We start from the raw sequence: 23,914 nt of genomic DNA, 5'->3' as shown, positions 1-23,914 counted from the left end.
ACCCTCCTGTGCCAGGCAGCGCATTCAGCCAGGCAAGAGGCCAGCACAGCCATAGGCACAGCACAAAGCAAACCAGAGCTGTGCTGCCTGGGGCTGCAGATCCACATCCCCTCATCCCATCCTCACCCCCACCAGGTGGCACTTCCAGGTCACTCTCTAGGAGATGATGGCCCTGTGGATGTAAAGCTTTCCATGCAGCAAGCTTTGGATGGCACACTGTTCCTTCATTCATCTGAATAACCAACATTTATAATGTGCTTAAAAACCTTTTTAAACAAAGAGTTATGCTGATATTTCTTTGATTGCAGCCCTGTGATGGCCTCACAGTCAGGCTTTTATGACCATCAGGGATTGTGAAAATTTCATTTCCTCAATAAAGTACACTTAGTAAACTCTCTTTTTCAAATGGAATCGCTTTTGTGTTCCATTATTTATGGAAATAGGAGAGACAAGTTTGGTTTAGCAGAACAGAAACTTAAAATAAAGCCATGTTGAGAAACTCTGCAGAATTTAGCAAGAGAAGCACGACACACTGCCAAACTGATGATAAATAAAGAAATGAGTCATTCTCATTAATCAACTAGATAAAGACTAGTGTAGTAATAGATTTGCAATCATCTTCACTGTATTATTTACTCTAATAAAACTTTTATAAATGTAATAGCAATAGATGTAAGCAGCGCCAAGGAGAAACTAAAACATTTAAATGGTTCAGAAAATGGAAGATGCTGCAGCAAGGCTGCAGAACAGCCTTCCCAGGAGAAACCCAGGCAGATGCTGACTCCTCTGTCTGTGATGCAAAGCCACAGATAAACCTGCAGTGCTAAATGACCCAGCAGAAGCTTGCTGTAATCCCCAAACCTCTATGTGTGCCATACCCAGTAGCTCTTGCAAAGTCGCTGCTTCCTTTTTCTCCACCATCTCCAGCTCGTACCACCACATCCAGTACCCAGGTCCTTCATTTCAGAGCCCAGCTAGCTGTAATCCAGGAGCTCCTACAAACCAAAAACTGCAGAAAAGTTTAACTAACTTTGGCTCTCTCAAAGTGCATTTCAAGCAACAAGAGCACAGATGAAACCCAACTTATCCAGAGTAATTCATTCTTCACGCTTGTTTAAGCACGGTCGCTCACCGAAGACAGGCTGGCAGCCTTCTCTATAGGCTGCAGGCTGCCGTGCTGCTAGGAGCCGCGCTGAGACAAGTCCACATCACACGTCAGTGGAGATGGACTGCACCCTTCAGCTCGGGGATGGAAAGATCAAACTGCTAGATAGGCTCTCCTCCTTGCTGGGTACCCTGATTTTTATCAACGGGAAAAGCCAATTAAAGTTGATAAAGACACATCCTCTGCTGATTTTGCCTCGCTGCCCACTGCTCAGTGCTGGTATAATGGATAATGTTCAGCCTGTGGGTGTATTTTCTAAGATCTGTCAGTTCTGACAGCATTTTGGCACCTGGATAACTGAAGATTTATACCAAGGGTCCAGGAACGCACCATTTCTCAGTAGTTGATGGGTACATTTTTCAGCAGGGCTTCCCTAATTAAAGGGCTAGAAAGAGATGGGATCAGATTGATAGGTTTCACAGTCAGATGTTTTATGCTTAGTTTGATAAATTATAAATCACCTTTTGAAACTTTCTGAACACATAAAGAAAGCACGCAAGAGAAACCACAGCACTGTGTTCCAAAACGCCACAACACAGCTACTCAAAGCTCAAATCCCACCTCTGTCCCTATGGCAAAGCCCTTAGGGATGCGCTGAAGAAAAGCAACGCTTATTGGAAAAGCAAAGAAGGAAATCAAGAATGAAAACCAAGGCAGTGAAGTCTGAACCTGTATCACAAAGAGGACAGTCGTGAGCTCCTTGCTCTAAGGGCTTCCTTCAGAGCAAAGTACCATTAAAGCTGTGCAGAAGACAGACATGGAATCATCATCTGGGCTGGGGGAAAAATGTTTGCTTGTAATTTAAACCATGAAACCAAAGAAATACAATGCAGAGCAAACAGGAACGTGGAAAGCACTTCCCAGGCACGGAGAGGTTAAAACAATTATTTGAACAGCTGGGAGAATTAAAATGGTAAAATAATAGCTACCCTTCAAAATTCTACAGATGCGGAGAGACTCTTCAATGAATAACTGATAAAGGGGAAAAAAACATTTTAAAAGAGAAGCTGTTTCATGCATGAAGGTCATACAAGCAACAGCTCCTGCTAAGTACCTGGGTTTTCTGACTTGGCAAGAGATGAAGCAGGGGGCTAAGGCAGCCTTTTACACCTAGAGAGCCAGGGTCAAATCCTTAATAATTCTAACTGCAGCCCATGCAAGGTCACATGCCGGAATTGTAGCAGCTTGTTTGCTTTCCCAGGGAGCTCTCCTAGCTCTGGCACTGCCTTCACAGGTGCAGCAACTGTGGCAACCTTAGAGCAAACAGTTCAGGCAGTTTTGCCCCAGTGCAAACCTGCTCTGGAAAGAATGTGGAGGTGTATCATTTTTCAGAAGAACCGACAGTGTGTAAAGAGCAGCCTGACTGTTGGGAAAAGGTGCAAGAGGAAGCATAGCACCAAATCAGGCTTACAGTGTGGGGTATACGGTGCTGCATGTGAGGACAGGGGACACAGACATGTGCAAGAAGCTGGAAGGAGCTGAATGAGCACAGCTGGGGAAGGTCTGTCCTGGTAAGCAGTGAGCCCTCTTTCTCTGCTATTTTAAGACATGAGAAACCAAAAACTTACAGAAAGGAGAGGAAAAAATGACAACCGAGTTATGTAGCACTGCAGAGGAGAAATCGGCTGCACGGTGCCAACTCTTGTTTCCATTCCCCACCCACTTCAAATGCACAACCTCTCCCACAAATACTGAGCAAACTGTTACAGGGACAGCAACAGAACACACCTCGTCGGAATCCAAGAAACATGAATCTTTGGGGGGAAAAAAAGGCAGAACCGGAACAGAAGGCCAAACCCATCCACCTCAGCAGTCAGTTCTACATTCAAGCATATCATTTCAGTAATGTAAGCCAGTCTCCAACTGCAGAGCCTTAACTACTACTTTTTCTTTGAGTAGAAGGGAATTCAGACAAAACAAATGCCGAGATGCTACAGGAAGACTTTCTTCCTCCAGTCAAAGAGGTTTCTTACTCCAATTTTATTTGAGTAGCTCTGGAGAACTGTGAAGTAGCTTCCTCAATCTGCTTATTTCTTCTCTGTCCAAAGCAGCCTAAAGTAGACCCTATTATTAACCTATTCTAAGCACAGTCACTGTATTTCTCCAGCTGACAATCAGCTGGTATTGAGTCCTGAAGCTGTCAGGTATCTCCTCTGATGGGTTAGGCACCTCAGCAAGCAAAAAAAATACGAAAAGGATGAGCTTGCAGTCACTCCCACACTTGTTGCTGATATAACCTTGAACACTCTCAGCTCGCCAGACCAAATTTGACCACTTGAACAATCACAAGTAAACCAAAGTAGACTGTGACCCAAAAAGTAACAAGGCAGATAGCAGGTTTCCAGCAGAGGTCTTGACCTTCCCTTGGTCCTGAAGGACCCAGCCATTTTTACAGAAGTCAGGACCCTGCTACTCTGCCAAACCACAGGTATTTAAACCAAACTATAATTACAACAGCAGCTTCAGTTCAATAGGATACCTCTCACTTCCAATCCTAACTTGATGTTGGGAGCTGCTGAACTGTGTCACAGCATTGCATAGGGCTGCACAGCAGAACCATTTAGGTGACAAACCAGCTGGACATGTGGCTTGCCTTAGTAGAGCTGCTACTCATTCTGCAAAACCAGCAAATCCATCTCTTGTACCTTGCCATGACAGTGGTTGTGACAACAACATGGAACAGGGATAGCCCGGCTTGTCTCCTCACCATAAGGGGACGACGATCAGTGATCAGTCTTGCACTTGCCCAAAGCAAACAGCATCCTGCAAGGTTGATGGATCGTTAGGTAACGTACTTTGGGATCCTCTGAGGTTAAAAATATATGTATAAATCTGACAGGGTGAGAAAACTGAAGCAGAAAAAGGTGTGATGCTTACACAAGCATCACTTCCCATCCTCCTTTGACTGAGAGTCTCTCAAACTCACCCATGTTTCCTGAGGCAACCTCCCCTGCGCTGAGTTGCTTTCCTGTTCAGTGAGGGGCACAGGGAATGCACAGGATTCCTCTCTGTCTTTACAAGCTTCCAGTACTCAGAGCTCAACGATTTCTCTGCTCCTCTGATCAGCCGCGTTATGATGCATATTTAAAATAAGACAGACACTGAACTCTGCCTTGCCCCCTGAGGGAAATGCAGCCTCCTCTTTCCAAACTGCCGGTTCAGTGCCGCAGGGAATAGGCGGTCTGGTGTCAGCTTCAATACCGACTCTAAAATGAAGGAAATGCAAACAAAGGGGATGGGAGAGAAGAGAGGCAGAGTGCAGAGACACTGGAGGGAAACAGGTAAAAAGAACTTTAGAGAGAGGTGAGTAAAGGAAAAGACATGAGGAGGAGGCAGCAGCAGCAAAAATAGGCAGTGGCATATGTCAAGCTTTCTTGTGCATTCTAAAAGGCAAGTTCTATAGGTGGCCAGAACTGCTCACAAGAGGTGGTGAGGAAGATATCGACTACAGGAATCAAGAGTGCCCCATCTTAAAGTACACATGAAATACCCACAGCTTGAGTTTCAGTCACTGAATGTCACAGAAGAGCCCTACACCAGTTTACCCCTTGCCTATAGCTCAAACATTTGCTACACACTGCCATGAACTAACAGACAGCCATCCCAGCACTACAGCGTGGCATCCGAGCTGGAGCTGAACTCAGCACACTGCAAAACAAAAAGTCTGAAAGTCAGTCAGCAATGCTACACAGCATTCGATCCCAGGGCTTGTGGGTCCGCACAATGCTTCCTGCAGGATGCACTGCTCTACATCCTGACCAACAGGAACAGTAAATGTATTGTGCTTTTAAACATAATATTCCAGTATTTCCTGCAGGTAAATTAGGAAAAAGTAGTTCTGCAAACATCAAGAATGTAAAAATAAAGAACACGTGCACACCTAAAAGTAACTTGGCAAATAATAAACCCCAAGTGAGAAATCGGGACATGTTCTTACATCTCTACAACATGCAATGAAAGAAATCTTTCAAGACTGCAGTGGAACTTGCAAAAATTGTGTGAGGATCAAGAAATATCTGCTGTTTCTATGGCGGTTATTGAGAAGAACACAAGCTTGACCAGAGCGAGGCATGCAGTACAGCAAACCAGTACTGATAAAGCCAAGGAAAATACCAACAGAGCAAATGAAGAACAAAGATGGAGCAAGAGCCAAGGATGGTGAAGAAAAGCAGGTAGGACCCAGATGCAAAGTTACAGCCTAGAGCCTTGTGGAGCAGTTCAGAGCTACTGAAGAAATTCTTTGACATACCTGGCTGATGGGTTCAAACATCAGTCAGATTCAACACTACCAGAGAGATTAATTACAGGCAGCTACAGATTAATGCACAATCCCTCTGGCCTTTTATCCACATGACAGTGTACCAGACTGCTGCGATTTGGAAGACACTTCTCAAGGGAGGATGCCTGCTTCAACCTTCAAGCACCACAACACTCCTGCTTTAATGCTGTCCCTTAAGAAAAGCTTTTCATAGCAGCAGTGAAAGCTTTTTGCACTGAACAGCTGGAGCCAAAGTCGAAGCACAGCCTGGCAGTTTCCTTGGCTGAACAGGGATGCCATGAACCTGAGTCACAGGGAAAAAGCCCATGTTGACAAAGACTTGAGACAGGTTCAAGATATTAAGAGTCAGAACTCCAATTTGCAGGATTTACAAGAATATGTTGTACCTTGTCCTTCTGCTACAGCTGCCATCCAGGGATTATCTCCTGCATTTCTGCTCCTTTAAAATATATTTCTCTATAAATCCTATCAAAGCTGCCATCTTCCCAGCAGGAGCAGACAGGCCTTGCTGTCAGGTCTTCCCAGCTGCTCAGTTTGCTCTCTTCTCCACATGGGATCTCTCAGATCCCACAGTTTACTGAAGTGAGAATTTGGATGCAAGAGTAGGATGAGATTTGCTATTGTTATAGCAGATCTGGTTCCCGATACAGTCACTGTGAACGAATTTCTCCTTATAGACTCCTGGGCTGTGTGATCTCACTCTTCGTTTCTTCACATCCCCCTTTTTTCCCTCCTATATTACTGCAAACATTTCTTGATTCGACACAATCAACAAGAGAGCATGAAGGAAGAGGCAGACTCTCAGATTGGAACAGCTGGCTTTCTTGATGGCATCACGTCCCAAAGAGAGGTAAGGAATCACAAGAAAAGAGACTGCTTATTCTCAACAGCAAACAACTCCACGCCAGAGAAGAAAGCACAGCCCCGCTGACTGTGAGAAAAAAGCAGCAGAGGGATTTTAAATATATTTCACAGTCCTTGATGGATCATGCCTGAAGTTTTTGTGGGAAAACAAAGCTCAGAGGAAACCATGCTTCAAAGCCCAGCATTGTACTGACAGGGGCTGAGAAAACTTCATAAACCCGATCCCCTGTCATATTGCCCAAAGCCCACATACAGACCTGCTAACACAACCAATTCCTCAATGCCCTCCGCATCTACTGCTCCCCACTCCCATTAAGCTTTGGAATAAACTTCTGCCAGTCAAGCCAAAGCATGCTTAGCACTAGATGGATGAGTGCGACCAGCTGGGACTGGAAAAGGTGGTCAGCTGTCATTGACTCTGTCAAGCCCTAAACTGTGACTGCTGGACATGACAGTCACTCAGGTCACAGCCCGTGACCACCCTGAGCACCCACCTGAGCAATGACAAATCTTCAGCTATTTCACACACTGTCATCTCCTGTGCTGGTCCTTGAACTCACCATTCCTCTTCCCCCATCTTGACTGCTGCCCTGCCTCAAAACACAGCAGCAAAAGCAAGACAACACAGCAAGAACCTGACAACTAAGCACAGGTCCTGGAGAGCTGCAGAAGGTACTCAGGCCTGTTAAGATCTGGCCCAAAACCTGCATGTTCCAAGAGAAACACTGGACTGGACAGCACAAAAAGGAGTGCAAAGAGCAAGATGGCAGGCTACTTTAAACCCATCAGTTCCTTTCTTCCAGGTTGCCCACACTCAACACAGTTATCTTTTATCTTACCCTTAAAACAAAAAAAAAAAAGAGGGGGGAAATTATGAAAGGACAAGGCTTCCATTTCTCCAAAGTGAACAAGGAAATTATTATGTGAACAAGAAGTTTTTTCTTCCCCAAAGGACAATTCCCAAAAATCAAGGCTATTCACATGCTACAGCACTACCCTCGCTGAGCCCCTCCTACAAAGCTGACCATAGCAGTAAGAACAAGTCAGCCCCCAAACATTTAGGCAAAGCGAGTTCTAAAGCAGAAATAAGGTGCTTCACAAACAGCAGAACTGAGGTCACTGGGGTTCCTCCAGATTCTCAAGTCAAAGTGAAGTTCCTCTGGGATTAAATAACAATAAAGGGTGAGTCAATAAGATTCCCTCTGCACAAGAACCACTGGGGTCCCTTTCCTCCACCTAATTGCCTGCTTTCACAAGGTATACAGGAACTTATTACTTCAGAGCCACTGTGCCTCCGAGGAATACTGCAGCAACCTGCCAGCAGGATCAGAGCAAAGCAGAGAGCAGGAGAGGACAGTTACCAGCACACAACATGGTTATGTGAGGCCTGTTTCCTTAGTCAGGATAAAAACCCAGACAGGGCTGCAGGGTAACCGCCAACCAGCCATACATCACAGGGAAATGCTGGCACATTAAACCCAGAACGTTACCTGCGACACTTGAACAAGCTGTGCCCTGCTGTCCAGGGGCTGCTCTGTATACAGCACAGCTCCTGACCTTCCAACATCTGTTCTGTTTTGATACAAAAGCAAGTCAGGGCCCTGTAATGCAGAACATCTTTGTTGACATTTCAGTCCCTGGGAGAGAAGCTCTCCCTTGGCTTTGCATCAGCCACCTTTGGCTATGTCAGAAATAGCAGAGCCTGTTCTCTCAAGCAAAGCCGTTTGCCTGTGCAAAGGTTTCCAGCAAACAGGCAGAAGGTGGCAGCTGGAGAAAGGAGACCTGGGATCACTGCATACAATCTCACCTTTTATTATTTATCCACATTTACTGAACACAGCCTGGCTTTAATCCATCAGTGCAAGAAAGCTGCTAACACACCTACATGTCAATAAAGACTTCCCTGCATTTTATGGGGCTCTATTGCAGCTAACATCAAGGCTCAGCAAAACAAAGCACTAGGAACTGTCTCAGACAGCCCAAGATCCCTCTTGTTCATCTCCCAATCAGCACAAATTTGACCCTGCATTATACGAGGAACTTGAGATCTCAAGTTCATGCCATAGCTTTGCATGCATGCAATCCTCACAACAGCACAGGCTGGAACAGAATATGAGGTCCTCATTTAATAGCTTCTAAAGTGCTTTTTCTTCTTGAACAAAACAGTACCCGCAGGTGCAGGAGACTTTTGGTAAAGGCTACAAAGTGGGGAATTTATGGGAACATTACACCTGGTCTGTCCTCAGCAACAGACCTGTTCCTGTTCCAGAGAGGTCAATTTGGAGCCCATCCAAACGCTGTAAGCTTGGCTTTGCAGAGCATTACAGTGGCCACAGGCACAGCAGAAGCTCTCCATGAAAACTCCTCTAGTGCACCTCAGTCCTCTCAGAGTGTCTTTATCGTAGCAGCTCCTGCTGCACACAGCTGGGAAGAATCCCATCTGAATCACCGCATCCAATGCATTTTTCAGTGGCTGTGCACTTCTAACGAGACTTGAGAAGAATTTTTGAGCCTCAGGATACTCTCGAACACACTTAGACTTGGTACTAAGAGATGATGCATGACTGTTATCACAGGAAGTCAAACGGTACTGCCAGAAACCTGGGGCCTAGAAATACTATGAAGCTTGTTAAAAGGCTGATAACCCTAAATAAGCCACCTCTAGCACTACTTAAGACAAAAGCTTTCATCTGCTTCTGCTAATACGGCCTGGGGGAACACGTCCACTGTGTAACCTTGGAATCACCCTTGCTGGCAAACTCAAAGAGGAATCCAGAGAACAACTAAACAAAGCAAATGATTTTTCATTTCTATATGAAACGTTTAGAGCAGGTAAGGATTGAAGCAGCCTGCAGAGAGAAAGCTGGAATGATCACTGTGCGCACTCTAACCTGACCAAGAGTTTAAAAAAATACAATAGAAATATCATGATCTTCTTTAAAGCAATGTCCAATTCGTTCTCAGAAGGGAACGAAGTATCTGCAGCACACACAGACTGCAGATGGAGTGGATGTTCAGAGCTCCCAGTCCCCCCATAAAGGAATAATGCAATAATGCTTTACTAACAGACTGAAGCAAGTAACCCTTATCTCTCTGTTACACTGCTCACTGAAGTAACCCAACAGATGATCTGCTCAGAAAAATAAACCCAGTCCGTGTGGGCAGCAAACGTGGACTGATAAACTGAGAGGGAGAGAAAGCAGAGGCAGGTGGGTAGAGGTAATCGGAAATGACAGAGAGATAAGCAGGCAGAGGGCAAGCAGAGAGCTTGAAGGACAGAGGGAGAAGAGCAGAGATTCTACAGACTACAGGTATTTGAAAAGTTAAATCAACAGCTTTCCAATAGCATTATTTTAAGAATCATTCCCCCTAATATATGCAGGGAGCCAGCTGCTAGCACAATGACCTTTAAACCCGCCCCACCATACCTTATTAGACTAATTCAGAGCTGGAGGTTGGCTGATCCCAAAATCCACTTACACAGGACAAACAGGCATTCAGCAGGGACAAAGAGCGAACACACTGTCAGAATAATTCAGTCTGCATTTCTGGATACATTCAGGCTTACCACAGCACAACAGCACTCGTTTCAAGCTTCAGAAACAACTTTACACAGGATGTTGCAGCACCAGACTTCCTCAGGACTACACTATCTCCTTCCCTCATATTATAAAGGTAACAAATTCTAATTGTAACAAGTGTTGGCTGTCCGGACAGCTTCTGTGAATGCTGAGGGTGGGCTCTAAGAGCCTTTCACCAGCTCTTAAAGGCTCCTACAGAGGCCTCCAATCAGAAAACACAAAATACCACCAGGTAAGAAGGTGCATATAGGAGGTGCATAAGGAGACAGCATCATAAGGGGATGAAAACCACAATACATGCAGGCCTGGCTCCAAAAGAACCCTCCCTACAAAACTTAGATTTTGTAATATGAACGCTCCACAGTTTTGGATAGAGATGGTCTGTGGATGGAATATACCAAGCAAGCAGCATCAGGATAACTTCCCCAAGCCGTCTCTTCCAACGTGCTACAGGTCTGATGAAAAACAGATTGGTTTCCTATTAATACAAGGGCTCGTGTGCTGTCCATCAGCCTCCCAAGGAGGCGCTGCAAAGAAGGGCGAGGTGGAGCAGTCATGCTTACCTGGTAGCAATTCTTCCACTTGTTTAGGACCAGTGCCACAAGAACAGCCCCCATACATACTATCTACAGACAGATTCAACCGAGTGTTGGAGGCATTAAATCCTCTTAGTTCTCAAGGTATTCAGCCCCGAGACCTGCTAATAAAACAGCTGATGGATGGTGTGTAAAAGCAACAAAGTGCCTTCAGCAGGAAGCCATCCTGCATAGACCAAGACCAACAACAAGCATAACAAATCTTTACTTTCCCCAGTTTGTCATGAAGACTTTGGCATCCCAGATACTATTTCCCAAGTTATAGCCAAGTTGACAGAGAATGGACCTAACATTAGCAATGAAGTTATGGAAGTCAAGGCTATTTTGGAACTTCTTGGGAGTCAGAAGGCATTTGACCACTGACCTTGTGCTTCTAACCAGCAGTTGCTATCGACAGCAATTTCTGTGGATCTGTTTCAATCTAACTTCAGCAGCAAAACACGTAGGTTAAAAATTGGAAATCAACTGCCTTCTGTCCAGGACTGCTTGGTCATCAGTCTCCCAGAATTAATCCGAGTAAGAATTTCCACTTTAACTTGCCAACATTGTGCTACAAATCTTTTGTGAAGAAGTCTGGCATTAAAGCAGCATGATGTATCACAACACACTCTCACCCCCAAGCAACTATTCCCCATAGTAGATAAACCTGGCTGCAAGCAAGCTGCAGCTCTTGGGAAAACATTGCCTAACACACCACACAGAGAGCAGAGACTTTGGGAGACTCTTTAGATAAAATATATCCATGTAGATCTCATTATTTAAGCTTATAAAGAAATAATTCCCAAAGACAGAGTATCTCAGAGAAACACATTCCTGTCCTGATAGCGCTTGTCCCGATTTTACTTATATTTGATGCCCAACTTCAAATGCACCCATTCAGATCCACCCACTCAAAGACCACACCAGGTCCAAGTCAGGTATGACATCTCGCTCCTATAGCGCTTTCATTACCTCCTTTTTCCAGGCTGCTTTTAAACAGGTTCAGGCAAACCAAGTTTTAAGTCAAAAGGAGCTGTAGCACAGACCACTTTTTTAATGTAACAAAACACCACACAGTCCAACTTCAGAAACTGACTTATTTCCCTCTTTTAACAACATTCCCTTCAAAATCATCTGTAAAATATGCACGCTTAGACTAATCTTACCTTTAAGTATATCTGAGATTAGAGTCATTAAGTGAGAAATTAGACCCAAAGGCAACTTTGTCTCACTATAAGAATGTCAAAAAAAAATCCAAACAAGCAAAAAATAGAAAGACAAAAATAAATACACATGGACTGTGAGTCAGGCTCTTAGACAGCAGATTGTTGTGGAGAAATGAGGGCAGGATGCCTTCCTTCCAGGCTAGGCAATGGTCACAAGAACTTCATAGCCTGCACGTTCCTTTGCTCTTGACTAAATCTCCCTAGAAGTCCTGAAGCACATTGAGTTGGGCAAAAGAGAAGTTTTAAGCTTATTTATGCTGTTGTTTCCTTTGCAAATGGTAAATTCCAGAATATACGACATTTGGGCTTTACGTAATACATGGACCACAAACAGCAGAGTCAGAAAGGTAGCTGGGTTAATAAGTGCTGACAGTTTGCCAGGCTGTGGGGAACAGCAGGGCTTCGTGAAGTGCTGAGATACAGAGCAAATAAAGAACTTACACCTCCAGTTTCATGAATACCAGGTATATGCAGCAGCCATTTCCATTTTAAGTAGGCCAGCATTTTACTCTGGGACATGCCTCATATATTAAGATGGTGCTTTATGTCCTTTCAGGCAGCTCTATATTTTTAGTTTATCCACTGATGAACTCTAGGGAATCAGAAATGTTGTGCAAGGACCAAAGACCCAATGGAACCAAAACTGCCACCTTAAAAAAAAGAAATACCCATCTAAACAATAACTGCTTCCATCCTTTATAAATAGGAGCAAAATATGGATCACTTTCACCTTTGCAAATAACAGGTCAGGAGATGCCTACAATGAATCCAATGCTGCTCTGCCTTTACGACTAAATAAACAGCAGCTGCCTGCAGCTTGCGGCCTCTCCACTGATTCCCTTGTGGGGGCCATTTATTGAGTCATAAACTCCTCCGATAGTGTTATCACCACAGCATTTGGACAAATAAAGGTTGGAAGAGAGAAAGATTAAAAAAAGAGAATTGACTTTACAGAGAAAGCAAGAAAAACACTTCACAGATACGTTTGCTTTGAACAAGGGCAGAGAGACGAACGGCAGGGCAGGCACATACCTGGCTGAGGGTATGGATAGGATATCATGCTCCAGATACCAAATACACAGATTTATCTCAAACCACAAAGCTGAATTTCAGAAAGCTCAAACAACCCTAAAGCCTTCCAAGTTAGATATACTGTATTTCAAGTAGCATACCTCGTGATACATCTTCTCTACAAGGCTTCAATTGCTGAGATTTAGATCTGCAGAGTGTTGGTGAGGGAAGCAGAACACTGGCATTTCTCAAGTCACTGTACCTGGGTATGGTTCCCTCATCCAGGGAAACTCCCAGCAGGTCTGTACCCCAGTGGGCTGGGGTCAACCAATTTGTAAAGCATTCTGCACTCCATCAGGATGGAAACAACTCCATAGCAAGAAGCTAAAGATGATCTGAGCTACTCACAATACAGCCCACGACATCCTGCATCTCCTGGAGCCGATGAGCTTTGGCAGAAAGATTCTGGTCGGGGAAACAACAGCTCACAGCAGGCCAGGCTCCTGCAGGATCCAAATGCTTGAGCAAAGCTATTCCATCAGGAATGGACACTGCATGACTATCAGCTGCATCTTCTCAGCAATGGTAATGTAGGTCACTGCTCACAGATCAGAAGTAAACTTCAGGCAGAGTTGCAATGCTCTGCTGTGTGTGTTGAATGGAAAATGGGCTTCCATAGAGATCAGTCAAAAGCATGAGCAGTAAATTGACTACACTTCTTTATTAGAGTCAAAGGTAAAGGAGAATGTAGTAGACTCAAGGTTATGTTAGACATCTACATCTGCTGGAATCTAGTCTGTGCTTTGCCAGGGCTTGTTTGCATAGCAGAGTGACTCACAGCAAATGAGGGTGAATTTTCCCTGCGCTTCCATTACAAACCGAGTACGTTCGCATACAGAGAAGTTGCTATACAATAAACTCACTCACCAGTTTATTACATTGTAATTTCCTTATGAAGACAAGCCCTAAAGCCTCGATAGAAATAGGTTTACCTTTGTCTGTTATGAATAGCAGACTCGTGAGAAGCTGGATGTAGAACAGAGAGAAAAGGCGCAGAACTATGAATGGCTCCTAGCTCAGTGCATGTACTTCCTACTGACAAGGGAATACACATGTGTGAGTATGCAGCTCGTTATAACTTGGTTTGACCAGCAGCTAGAGCACAAAAACATCACCTTGGTCCCTCTGTGAAAGAGGAGCACCTGGAGACATTAGGAGAACACTTGGAAGAAGAAGGGTGCAGTGGGCATTTGATTGCACACAACTGTAAGTAGCAGCACTGTTCAAAACCTTGACACGTGTTAATATGTGGTCACCAGCAGCCGCATTTTTCAGGTGGCAGCTGGTTGGAGACCCCCTCACATAACCACCAGTTACATTACAGCTTAACCATCCAAACCTCTATGGAAACTCAGATTCACCCACCGGTGTGAACAGGACGTAGAGGAAGCAGAAGGGGTCACAAAGATCTTAACAAACCTTGCACGTGAGTGCACATCTGCAGGGCAGGAAAGCAATTCAGCAGCAGGACCTACGCTTCCAAAAAACGATTGTTTTCCTTTTCTATCAGGGTCCAAAAAAAGAAATAGCGCAGATTCCCACTACCCACTCTCCTTTTCCTTCCACACCCTCCTCTCATTGGCACGAGATAAAACCTCGGGGAAACAGCAGCAGCAATTTTCAATTCTCATTATCTAACGGCAGCAGTAGCTCTTGGTGAAACTTGCGGTCAATAAACTACAGGCAATTTTAAAAGACACAATGGGAACTGCCCCTCCCACAGCTGTCCCATTATCCCAGCTTTTATTAGATTTAAAACCAGCAATTCTTATGCTGTAGCCGAAGTTCTGCGGAGCCACAAAAACAGACCACCAGAAAAGATAAAACACTCCTAAATTAAACAGGAGGCATTACAGCAACATGCTGTGATGTCAGAGGGCATCGACATAAGCAAAGCTCAGGTTGCAGGGAGCAACCCAGAGCCCACGAGAACACAAACAAAACTTAACATTCTGAACAAATAAACAGCAAAGCTAGTAAGCGTGTTAGATAGGGAAGGCAGAGAACAGATGAGCAACAAGCAGAAGAGGATCACTCGGGAGCATCCAACTACAGGCACTAGAAGTTTGGAGTTGAAGGCCTCAGTGTGCCTAAGTGGTAGAACAGTCACTCGTAGATGGCAATTCCACTGACCTCCTTTAAAGGACTGTTGTAGGACGTGATGCACCGTGCTCCTGCAGTACCTATTTCTGTGCCCTGATGAGTAGAACACATACAGAAGAGGTAACAACAATTACAGCTCTATCATGCACTACAGCAACCTGCTCCACCAAGAGGGCCTGTACAGGAAAGGAGAGCAGAAAATAAATTTCTAAGGTTCAGAAATTATTACCGGATATATTTCTGTGGGGCAGAGGTAATTGAGATTGCACCTCACCTCCTGGATGAGAAATGTACACAGCAACAGGCAAAGGGAAATGGGTGCCCAAAGGAATGGTCTTAAAGCAACACAGTAAGGGGGAAGATGCAAGGAATTACAGTCATCCACTATAAGTTGTAATTTTCAACCTAGAAATCTAGAGCTCGCTTTCTCTGAGCCTAATGTATCCATGCCTTGGAGACATTTTACCAGCCATCAAAAAGAACTTGCAGAGAACCAGATGCTTCATTAAAGAATATTCACCAAGCCTTATAAAATCTTTAGGAAAAAGCAAAAGAACAAATCACCATCGTGCCAGCGAGCTGAAGTCCCACATCCAGCTTTGATTACAACATCCTTCTATAATAGCAAACAAATTCTGTTTAAAAGAAAAAATAACCAAAAAATCAAGAGATTGTGACCCCTCTTTCCCACATTCCTCCAACCCAAATGAGGAACGCGTGAGACGAAAAGCCATTTGGTAGAAGATGCTGCTAATTTAAACTTAAAGAAAAATAGCAGCTTAGATAGGAAAGGGAGGAGGGAGTTGTACGGTCCAGGAAAAAGCACAACAGCTTGTGATCGCTACATATATATCTCAGGAGTCAGAGGAAGCAGTAAGAGCAGCGAGGCAAACTGGCAGGGCTCGAGCCATCCGGGGATAAAGGCAAATACAGGAGATGCTCTGCCTTGCACACAGCTTATTTGGGTTTGCACTTGCAAAACCCTCTTGTGCCTGTATCCAGCTGCAAGTTTCAGCTACCTGTGCCTCAATGCCCCTTCCCCTTTCTTAAAGCATAGCAAGGAGATTCGCTGTCACATCGCCATCACCCACAGCACGTTCACGTCCTATGCCCCACTTCTTCTGGGAACTTCCCAAAAGAGCAAGGAAAAAAAATTCCCTAAACACTCTGTAAACTGAGACCACCTCCAAGTTCTTTGGTTTATAAAGAAAACATACAAAAAACCAACCCCACACTGCACAAATCTAAGCAAGCTCCAAGTTAATAGGATCTTTCACTGCCCTCTGCTGTTACCAGTCATTTAGCTTCCAATTTACTCTTTAATAATGTCGGCCTGGGGCTCAGGGCTGGCAGCATCCCAGACCCTTTCTCAGGCGGCTTGGAGCCGCAGCTTGCAAATATGCTGAAGTTTAATGCAATCTGTCTTCTTTGGTAATCACATTCCGCCCGCACTGCATGCAATAAAGATGTATTGGTAAATGCATTTGCTAAAGATATACTCCACCAAAAAAGGCTACGAGCCTGATTTACAGGAGGGAAGGTGGAAGCATCAGGTAACAGAGGCTGGCAGCGGATGCACCGGCACTCTGAGCACAGCAACAGAGGGCACAGATTGTGCGGCAGCAAAGGCACTGCTTCACTTTAGAGCTAAGAAAGAAAAAGAAACCACATGTTTTGGGAGCTGGGGGCTTTAAAGATATCAGAGAAAAGCCCTTTCCCTGGCAGCTTTAACCTTGCTGATTTGCAGACATACAAAGACCTTCTTTGTAAACAGGAAGGAAAAAAATTCCACCAGGACTAGCAGCAACATTTGGTCTAATATATCCTGACAATTTTCCCATCTCCTTCTGTCGGGCTTCTTCTGGGAGCCGGCTGGCAGCTTGTTTCATGTTATACTTAAATCAGGCATACAGCTTCCCCTCACAATGCTAATGCGACAGAGAAAGACTGCTTCTATGAAATCTCCACCTCCCCCCACCCCCCGCCTTCACATTAATAATCCCAAGAGAGGAGTCTCAGTTTTCTGTTCCCAGAAGGCTCCATCCCTTCCCCAAACCCACCCTGCTACAGTCTCAAGACCCCTGAGAGATTTTATAACCAAAAAAGAAGTCTGCCCTCAAGGGACATCTGACCCACTGAATTCTCATGTGAGGAACAGCATCCTTTACACTCCAGACATCACCTTATGTCTTATCACACACATTTCCTACAACCATAACCATCCAAATGCTTCCTTTTTCCTTTCTCCTTCACCTGCTCTCAAAGTCACAGATTCTTCCAAGGTCCTCAGCAGTCACCATCCTAAGGAATCAACAGAAGCTAGGAGCGCTCTGCATCTCTGAAGGCAGAGCCATAACAGCTTGCTGGACCTCTCCACAACACAAACAACTTTTAGGAGCACACAGGTCCCTCAAGAGGCAGCAGCCTTGCTACTTAACAAGTTTTCCACATGCAACCACAAAAAGAAGCAAGACTGATAATCGTGAGGTCCTACAATGGAATCAGGAATGTTTAAAGCCTGCCCAAAACATCGCTAATATTGGCAAAATAGACGTAACTACCATCTACAGAACACAGTATCAAAGAAGGAGAAATGTGGAAAAATCATTATGACCGACTTTGAAGGCAAGGAGTATCTGCACTACTGTTTTGGTAGCAGCTCAGCACCATAGGGGCACTGATGGGAAGGCAGCTGGGACATACCACAGAGAGACCGGGCAGCACTGGATCAACTTGAATGGGCATAAAGTGCATCCCAAGGAAGACTTGTCTCCTATAAACACCCCAACTTGACTGAAAGATACCACAGATCTCCAGAAGAAAACACTATACAGAACAGTCAGCAAAGCCAGCAAGTATAACAGAGAAGCTTTTACTACCTTCTGAGCGGCACTAACACAGCGCTGATACTCCTTAGCCAGCTCTGAGCATTTGAGCACTTCACGTTGGTTTTCTTGATAGCACTTCAGAATTTCAGACTGCAGACTTGCACAGACAGGATCAGTGTTCCTCCTCCTGTGGGCAAAACAAGAACAGAGAGATGTGCAAAAGGGAGTTTGCAGCCATTGCCTACCACTTGACTAGTGGCACACACTTGTGCTGGAGTCACTTAGCCCTAAAAAATAAATAAACCAGTAGGAGCAGCGATCACAAAGTGAGTTAAATGACCAGTGATGTCTTCCAGCTAAAAAAATCCAGAGTACTAAGCAGAAAGATGGAATGTATTCTTACTGGGTCAGTGTGGGAGGCTGCTTTACCCACAGATAAAATACTGTGTCTCATCTGCAGTTAAGAGAAACCAATTTCAAGAGGTTCAATGATTTCTCCAAGACACGCAGGAAATCTTTGACAGAAGTCAGGAATTCTGGCTGGGCCTGCACCAGATCTGTAACAGGCTGATAAGGAACTGAATGGACTTGTTGAATGAGCTACCCCTACTTACTGAATTCTCAACTATTTAAACATTTCCCCAAAAAATCCAGCCTGGTTGTGAGTACTGCAGTTCCTCCAGTAACTAAACAAAACAAAAAAAGGGAATAATAGCAAGACCAGGTATCTGTTTCTTTGTATCTCCGAAGCAATTAGTACTCATGTCCCATAAGTGGCATCGACAGCTACTCAAGAACAATTACAGATGATGTTCTGAGGCTATCATGTGCATGAGTACATATGGCATATCTTCAGCAATAGCACCAATAAAGAGAAGGTCATTGTAAAATAATCCGAGCCACAATGGCACAAGCACAGTAACAGCATCATCAGCTGCACAGACAGGCAGCCACAAATTGCAGGAATTTGCAGCACAATTGCCATGGTACATTTCAGCAGGAGGAGTAGCAGCACTAAGACACTGCCTTCTAAATCATAAACCCACTTAATTCCTTGCATTCCCTGCCTCAGTGTGCTTAAAGAGATCTGTGCTCAAAGATCAAATGTCCCTCTTCTTTCCAAAGCACCTGATGTTAAGGGCAGGCACAAATGCCATACTGTGCTACATTCATTTCCACAGTAACAAGTCACTCATTCAATCAATAGGGTTTCCCAACCAGGTAGGAAGAAAATATGGCCTATTCCTGAACATCTTTCATTCTCTCACAGGTGAAACATTTCTAAGCCACAAGGTATCTTGAAGCCAGATCATCCAAAAGTGTTTTGGAGACTACAGATAGGAATTTCCAAATCACACTCATTTTGGTAAGGTACTGAGGAAGGCAAAAGAGGAAAAGAAGAAACCATCTGTACCAGCAACACCACTGCCTCTTCATAATAGTTTGGTTGAGACATACTCCAAGCAATAGTTCAGTCCTCGGTCATACCCTGCAACGTACATCAACAGGCACTGCAACAGGTAGCCCAGTGTTGTGGTTGATGCCCCATCCATGGAGGCTTTCAAGGCAAGGCTGGATCAGGCCCTGGGCAACCTGATCTAGCTGTGCACGTCCCTGTTCATTGCAGGGGAGCTGGACTAGATGGCCTTTAAAGGTCCCTTCCCACTCTAAGTATTCTATGATTATAACTAAGAATTTATCAGCAACAATGTGACAGCCACACTCAGAAACACCTAGATCAGAAAGCCACCAAAATACTACATAGACTTCTTTTTCTCTCCCTCTTCTCTAACCCTACAGCTTTTAGAAGAAACTTGTTTCATATGCAGTCCCCAGAGGTGAGCATGCATTTGTAATTTCCACGTTCCGTAGCAAATCACCTTTAAAGCCCCTGAAAATCCATATTCCAAAAATCTTCAGATTTTGAAATAGAAAAGGAACCGGAGAGAGCATCAAAAACTCATAATATCGGCATTTTGCTTTGTCACTAACTTTAATATCGCTCTAATCAAATCAGTGAGACTGTGGAAACGACACCAAACAATACCAGGTCAGGAAATACCATCAAATCCCTCAATTCATTGAAGAAGTTAAGACTTTTAAAATTAGGTTTTTCCAACTCAGCCATGTTAAACTGAAGGGCATTTTGTAATTTTCAAGCAGAGGGTTGGGGGAGGGAAAAGGCAGAGCATGTCACAGAGCAGTCTGAATTCAATGGAACAAAACAAGTATCGTGGAGAAGCTCCAGCTATGCACCAGTTGTACCACCTTCTCAAAAGAGATTTAGAGAATCTCATCAACACAGCACAAAATCAGCTGACGTAATTATCGATACAAATCCCACAAATCCATTTATGAGAGCATTCACAAATGAACTGGAAATTCAACAAAACCAGCTAAATCCTACAGAGGATGACATCTCACTTTGGAGCAGGAAGGCAGTGCTGCTCAGAACTGTCTCTGTAGCCCACAACACAGTGTGACCTGTGAAATGAAGAGCCCAGCACAGGGAAGGACACCCAAGTCCAATGGAGCACACGCTGGCTTTGGACAGTGGTACACTTAATTTGAAAGGAAGGAGAGCTTTACCAGCTACACCCCTTCAACCTCAGCCCACCACAAGGCTATGGGCAGTATTTAACCTTCAGGAAAATAATCATCTCCTGGACACTGCTCTTGGTAAATGCTTCGCTGCTGGAGGGTTTTAAACAATGAAGGGGAAAGAATGTGGTGGAGAAGGAATGAGGTTTGAATACAGAAAGAGCAGAGGAACAGTAAGCTTTGACCTTTCTTCTAAAATGGGTCACAGTTTTAAGCGTAATATGCTAAGACCAAGAAAGGCAGGCAATTAGCCTCTGTCTAAAATAAAATGCATTGCAATTGCTACTGCTATTATGAAAACAGATGCAGCTAAACATCAGCAATTTACAGCAGCTAAAATAAAAGGGGGGTAAAGGAAAAGGTCTGAGCAGGAGGGCTAGGAAAATACCCACAGACAAGGAACTACAGGAGTTGAGCTCTGACAACACCCCGGATATAAATGCAGGGCATACAAAATATGAAAGATTAAAACAATAATACATGATCAAGGAAGAGGAAAGGAGAAAAGATTACAGGTGGGGAAAAAAAGGATTAATCTAGAAATAAAACTCATTAGCAGTGCCTCTCCAGTCACAGCGGAGAAAATCCTCAGCTTCTCCGCTGTGCAATGAGACAGAAGGCTACGTACATCTCAGATCTTCCTCTCCCCCTCCTGCTGAAGGATCTAAATCAGCTCTTTGGCTGGAAAAGAAGAGATGGGTTTTCTTAAAATGAAACAAAGGGCGTCCTTCTCCCTGCTATCCCTTGAGGTAAGGTGGAACGAATGTGATCCTGCTGCATTTTGACACACCAAGAGTTACCAAATCCTCTCTATCACTGCGTATTCCCTTTACTTTATTTAACAAATGAAATCTCATCAACTTATCCTTCTTCTATTATCACTGCTGACATCAATCTGATAATATTGGCTTGGTGTGGAATCGTGCTATTATATGTCCTCTTGATATTTAATTTAAGAGAAACGTCTGCAGTGGGGTGAATATGTGAAGCAAGCTTTTTATTACTGGCAGCAGTAAGGACGCTGGGAGTGAATTAGACATTCATCTTAGTCAGGGCCAATCTACTGGCTCAGAAGAGGTTTTCTTCTTAACCCTCTCCTAACTGTTCAACAGCGGCAGGTAACGGCTGCTCCAGTCAATAACTGCATTCATTTGTCTTGGCAAATTCACTTCTATGTGGATATAAACCCCATGAAGAAGTGCTGAGCATCTGGGAGGTTAAAGCAAGGTTCTTCAAGAATTTCCATCCTAAGCGCTGCAGTAGTGCGCAGAGTGCTGGTCTAAATGTCCATCAATTAATCAAGGAGCCACAACGGCTCTCAAAGACAAACACAAACTTATTTCATGAACCGATTTAAGGCAATATCATCAGTACACAGATCCCACAGGCAGGCTACAAACATAGCGCAATGGCTACCAGCTCGTTGTTGCTGACAGCTTCCACTTTTGGAAGGAGAGTTATGGGCTTGGTACTGGAAAGCGAGGGAAAGCTGTAAGATGTGTATGCATTTGCTACTATTTCTACCCTGATGAAAAAAAATATCAGACTAGCCAAGTGGAGATAGAACTTGAAAGCTTTAGGACTTGACAGCTCCTTAAACTGGTCCAAGATCCACAGCAAGTACCACGCTGTCACTTGGCTTTACTGGGTAGAACAGCAATCCCAGATGGAATTAGAGGCAAGATTCTCTTTTTACCTTTTACTCTGGGAAACCATTCAAGCTGAGAAAAAACACTTAAGACAGAGAGTGAAGGTATCTAAACCTAGACATTTAGATACTTCTACTCAAAGTGAAAATTCAAAGACACCCAGGGTTTCTTGTACAAGCCGACTTCAGAACAGCTTGCTCCGGTATAGAAGCCGCCTAAATGGTGCAGCGAAATTTCCTGTGGGTTGCAGAACCCAATAACCAGGTTAGCTACTTTCTGCTGCACTATTCAACTGCAACCAGTGTCAGAGCTAACCTGAACAAACCACATTAATCACCACTGTAACTACAGCGCAGACAGCCTCAGAGGTCAGCAATGAGGTGCACGGGCTGCACTGAGAGCAAAGCGCAGCAGCAGTTTCTGTGTCGGAAAGGAATCAGAGATGTGTCAAATAGTTGGTTAGTATGGTTGTATATCCAGGCTACACCAGATGTATTTCAGACTAAGCTCAGCGATGTTTGGTCACATGGAAGTGGTGTGCTGCACCGTACATACACAAAGCCACTAAGTGGTTAACTGACCTGTAAAACTGCATTCTCCCTTGGGTAGCAGTTGGCTCTGATGGCTCCTCTTTAACATGTCAGGAAAATAACTCCAGACAGATGCAATACATAGTGTGCAGAAAGGTTCCATCCTCTCTCATTACTGCATCCTTGACATTTACAGCAGAAAATTAAACACAATTGAAGCATTTCATTCACATATAACAAACTCATCAGCACAGAACAAACAGCCAAGAAAGCCAGCTTCCATCGCAGGATGCTGTGCTATCACAGAGCAAACACTGTGGCCTCGCTACAGCCTATGGGATTCCCTGACCCTGCACGTCAGCTTGATAACATGGCCTGAATGAAAGGGCAGAGTCACTTCTCTCACCAAACAGCAACAAAATAAGAGAAGGAAGATTCCTAATGGATTATCAACCAGTACTATTTAAGCTACATAACCGAGCATAGTCTAAATAAACTCCATGCCTCACAAGAATAAACTATTACCATCAGGAAGGAAATATCTCTGATCAGTCTCATGTATTCAAAACACCACTCAAAGCTTTGCCACCAATCTGCGTGGAATATTCTTTGTAGAAATAACTACTGCGTAAAGGACATGGATTAAAAGGAAAGGTGAAGCCTCATGACAATTTTCTTAATGGGACACTACCTCCACATTTCAGCTGTGGCAGCTGCTTTTCTAAATCCTTCCCTTATGTCTTTTCATACTGTCTGCAACACACTACTGCACAGTGCAGCATTTCCTCTCTCTTTCTCCCTCTTCACAGCTGCACTTCACTAGCAGGTCACTCATTTCTCTTCTCTCCTACCTTGTCCATGGAAATGCCTAATGAATACATATTTATGAAGTCCTTCGGTTTCCATGCAGCTCTGTGATCCTACAAAATTTGTCACTCAAACACTTCCCAATCTCCGCTCCTCTTTTGACAGCTTGTTTGAAGCTGTCACACAATTCCCCATTGCAATTTGTGCACTCAGTGCACCCGCGTCCTTTCCAGGACAGACAACTCCTTCCCTTCCAATCACAGATGCCCAGAAGCTGTTCTGAAATCATCTTCTGTGTAACTAATTAGATTCTATCACTGAGAACAAAAAGTTAAAACAAGCATCCAAATCTCAACAGAGTCCACAACTTGTAGTGTCACTGCGCTGCTGGAACTCCTTCAGAGATGACAGTCTAACCTGACCACGTTTTCTTTAGGAAATGACAACAAGAACAACTTTCTAAACACTCAGACTAAGGTGGAATGCACTACTTCAGAGCTTTATATGACACCTAATTTCAGCCAACACTCACAGAAGTCAACAACGATGTCTCCATTCCACTGATGAAACTCATGCAAAGAGACTGTGTGACCAAAGCAGCACAGGTTCCAGTTCCATATCTCACTTATTTCAAC

At 44.2% G+C, this 23,914-nt stretch overlaps 1 protein-coding gene across 4 annotated transcripts in view; it reads right to left on the bottom strand.

The window, feature by feature from the left end:
• CHCHD6 (coiled-coil-helix-coiled-coil-helix domain containing 6) overlaps positions 1-23,914 on the bottom strand; it is a 101,933-nt gene that overhangs the window by 14,649 nt on the left and 63,370 nt on the right. For 3 of the 4 annotated variants that reach the window (XM_015874993.2, XM_015874990.2, XM_015874992.2), the window contains exon 8: positions 17,744-17,879. In XM_015874993.2, coding sequence (XP_015730479.1) covers positions 17,744-17,879 — 136 coding nt within the window. Of the gene's footprint in view, positions 1-14,894; positions 14,958-17,743; positions 17,880-23,914 lie in introns of all 4 variants that reach the window. The other variant, XM_015874991.2, reaches the window with a different exon arrangement.

Source organism: Coturnix japonica, chromosome 12 (genome assembly GCF_001577835.2).
Source record: "Coturnix japonica isolate 7356 chromosome 12, Coturnix japonica 2.1, whole genome shotgun sequence".
NCBI classification, from domain to species: domain Eukaryota; kingdom Metazoa; phylum Chordata; class Aves; order Galliformes; family Phasianidae; genus Coturnix; species Coturnix japonica.
Note: the sequence above shows the minus strand (reverse complement) of the source record. Positions and strands in the feature narration are given on the sequence as shown.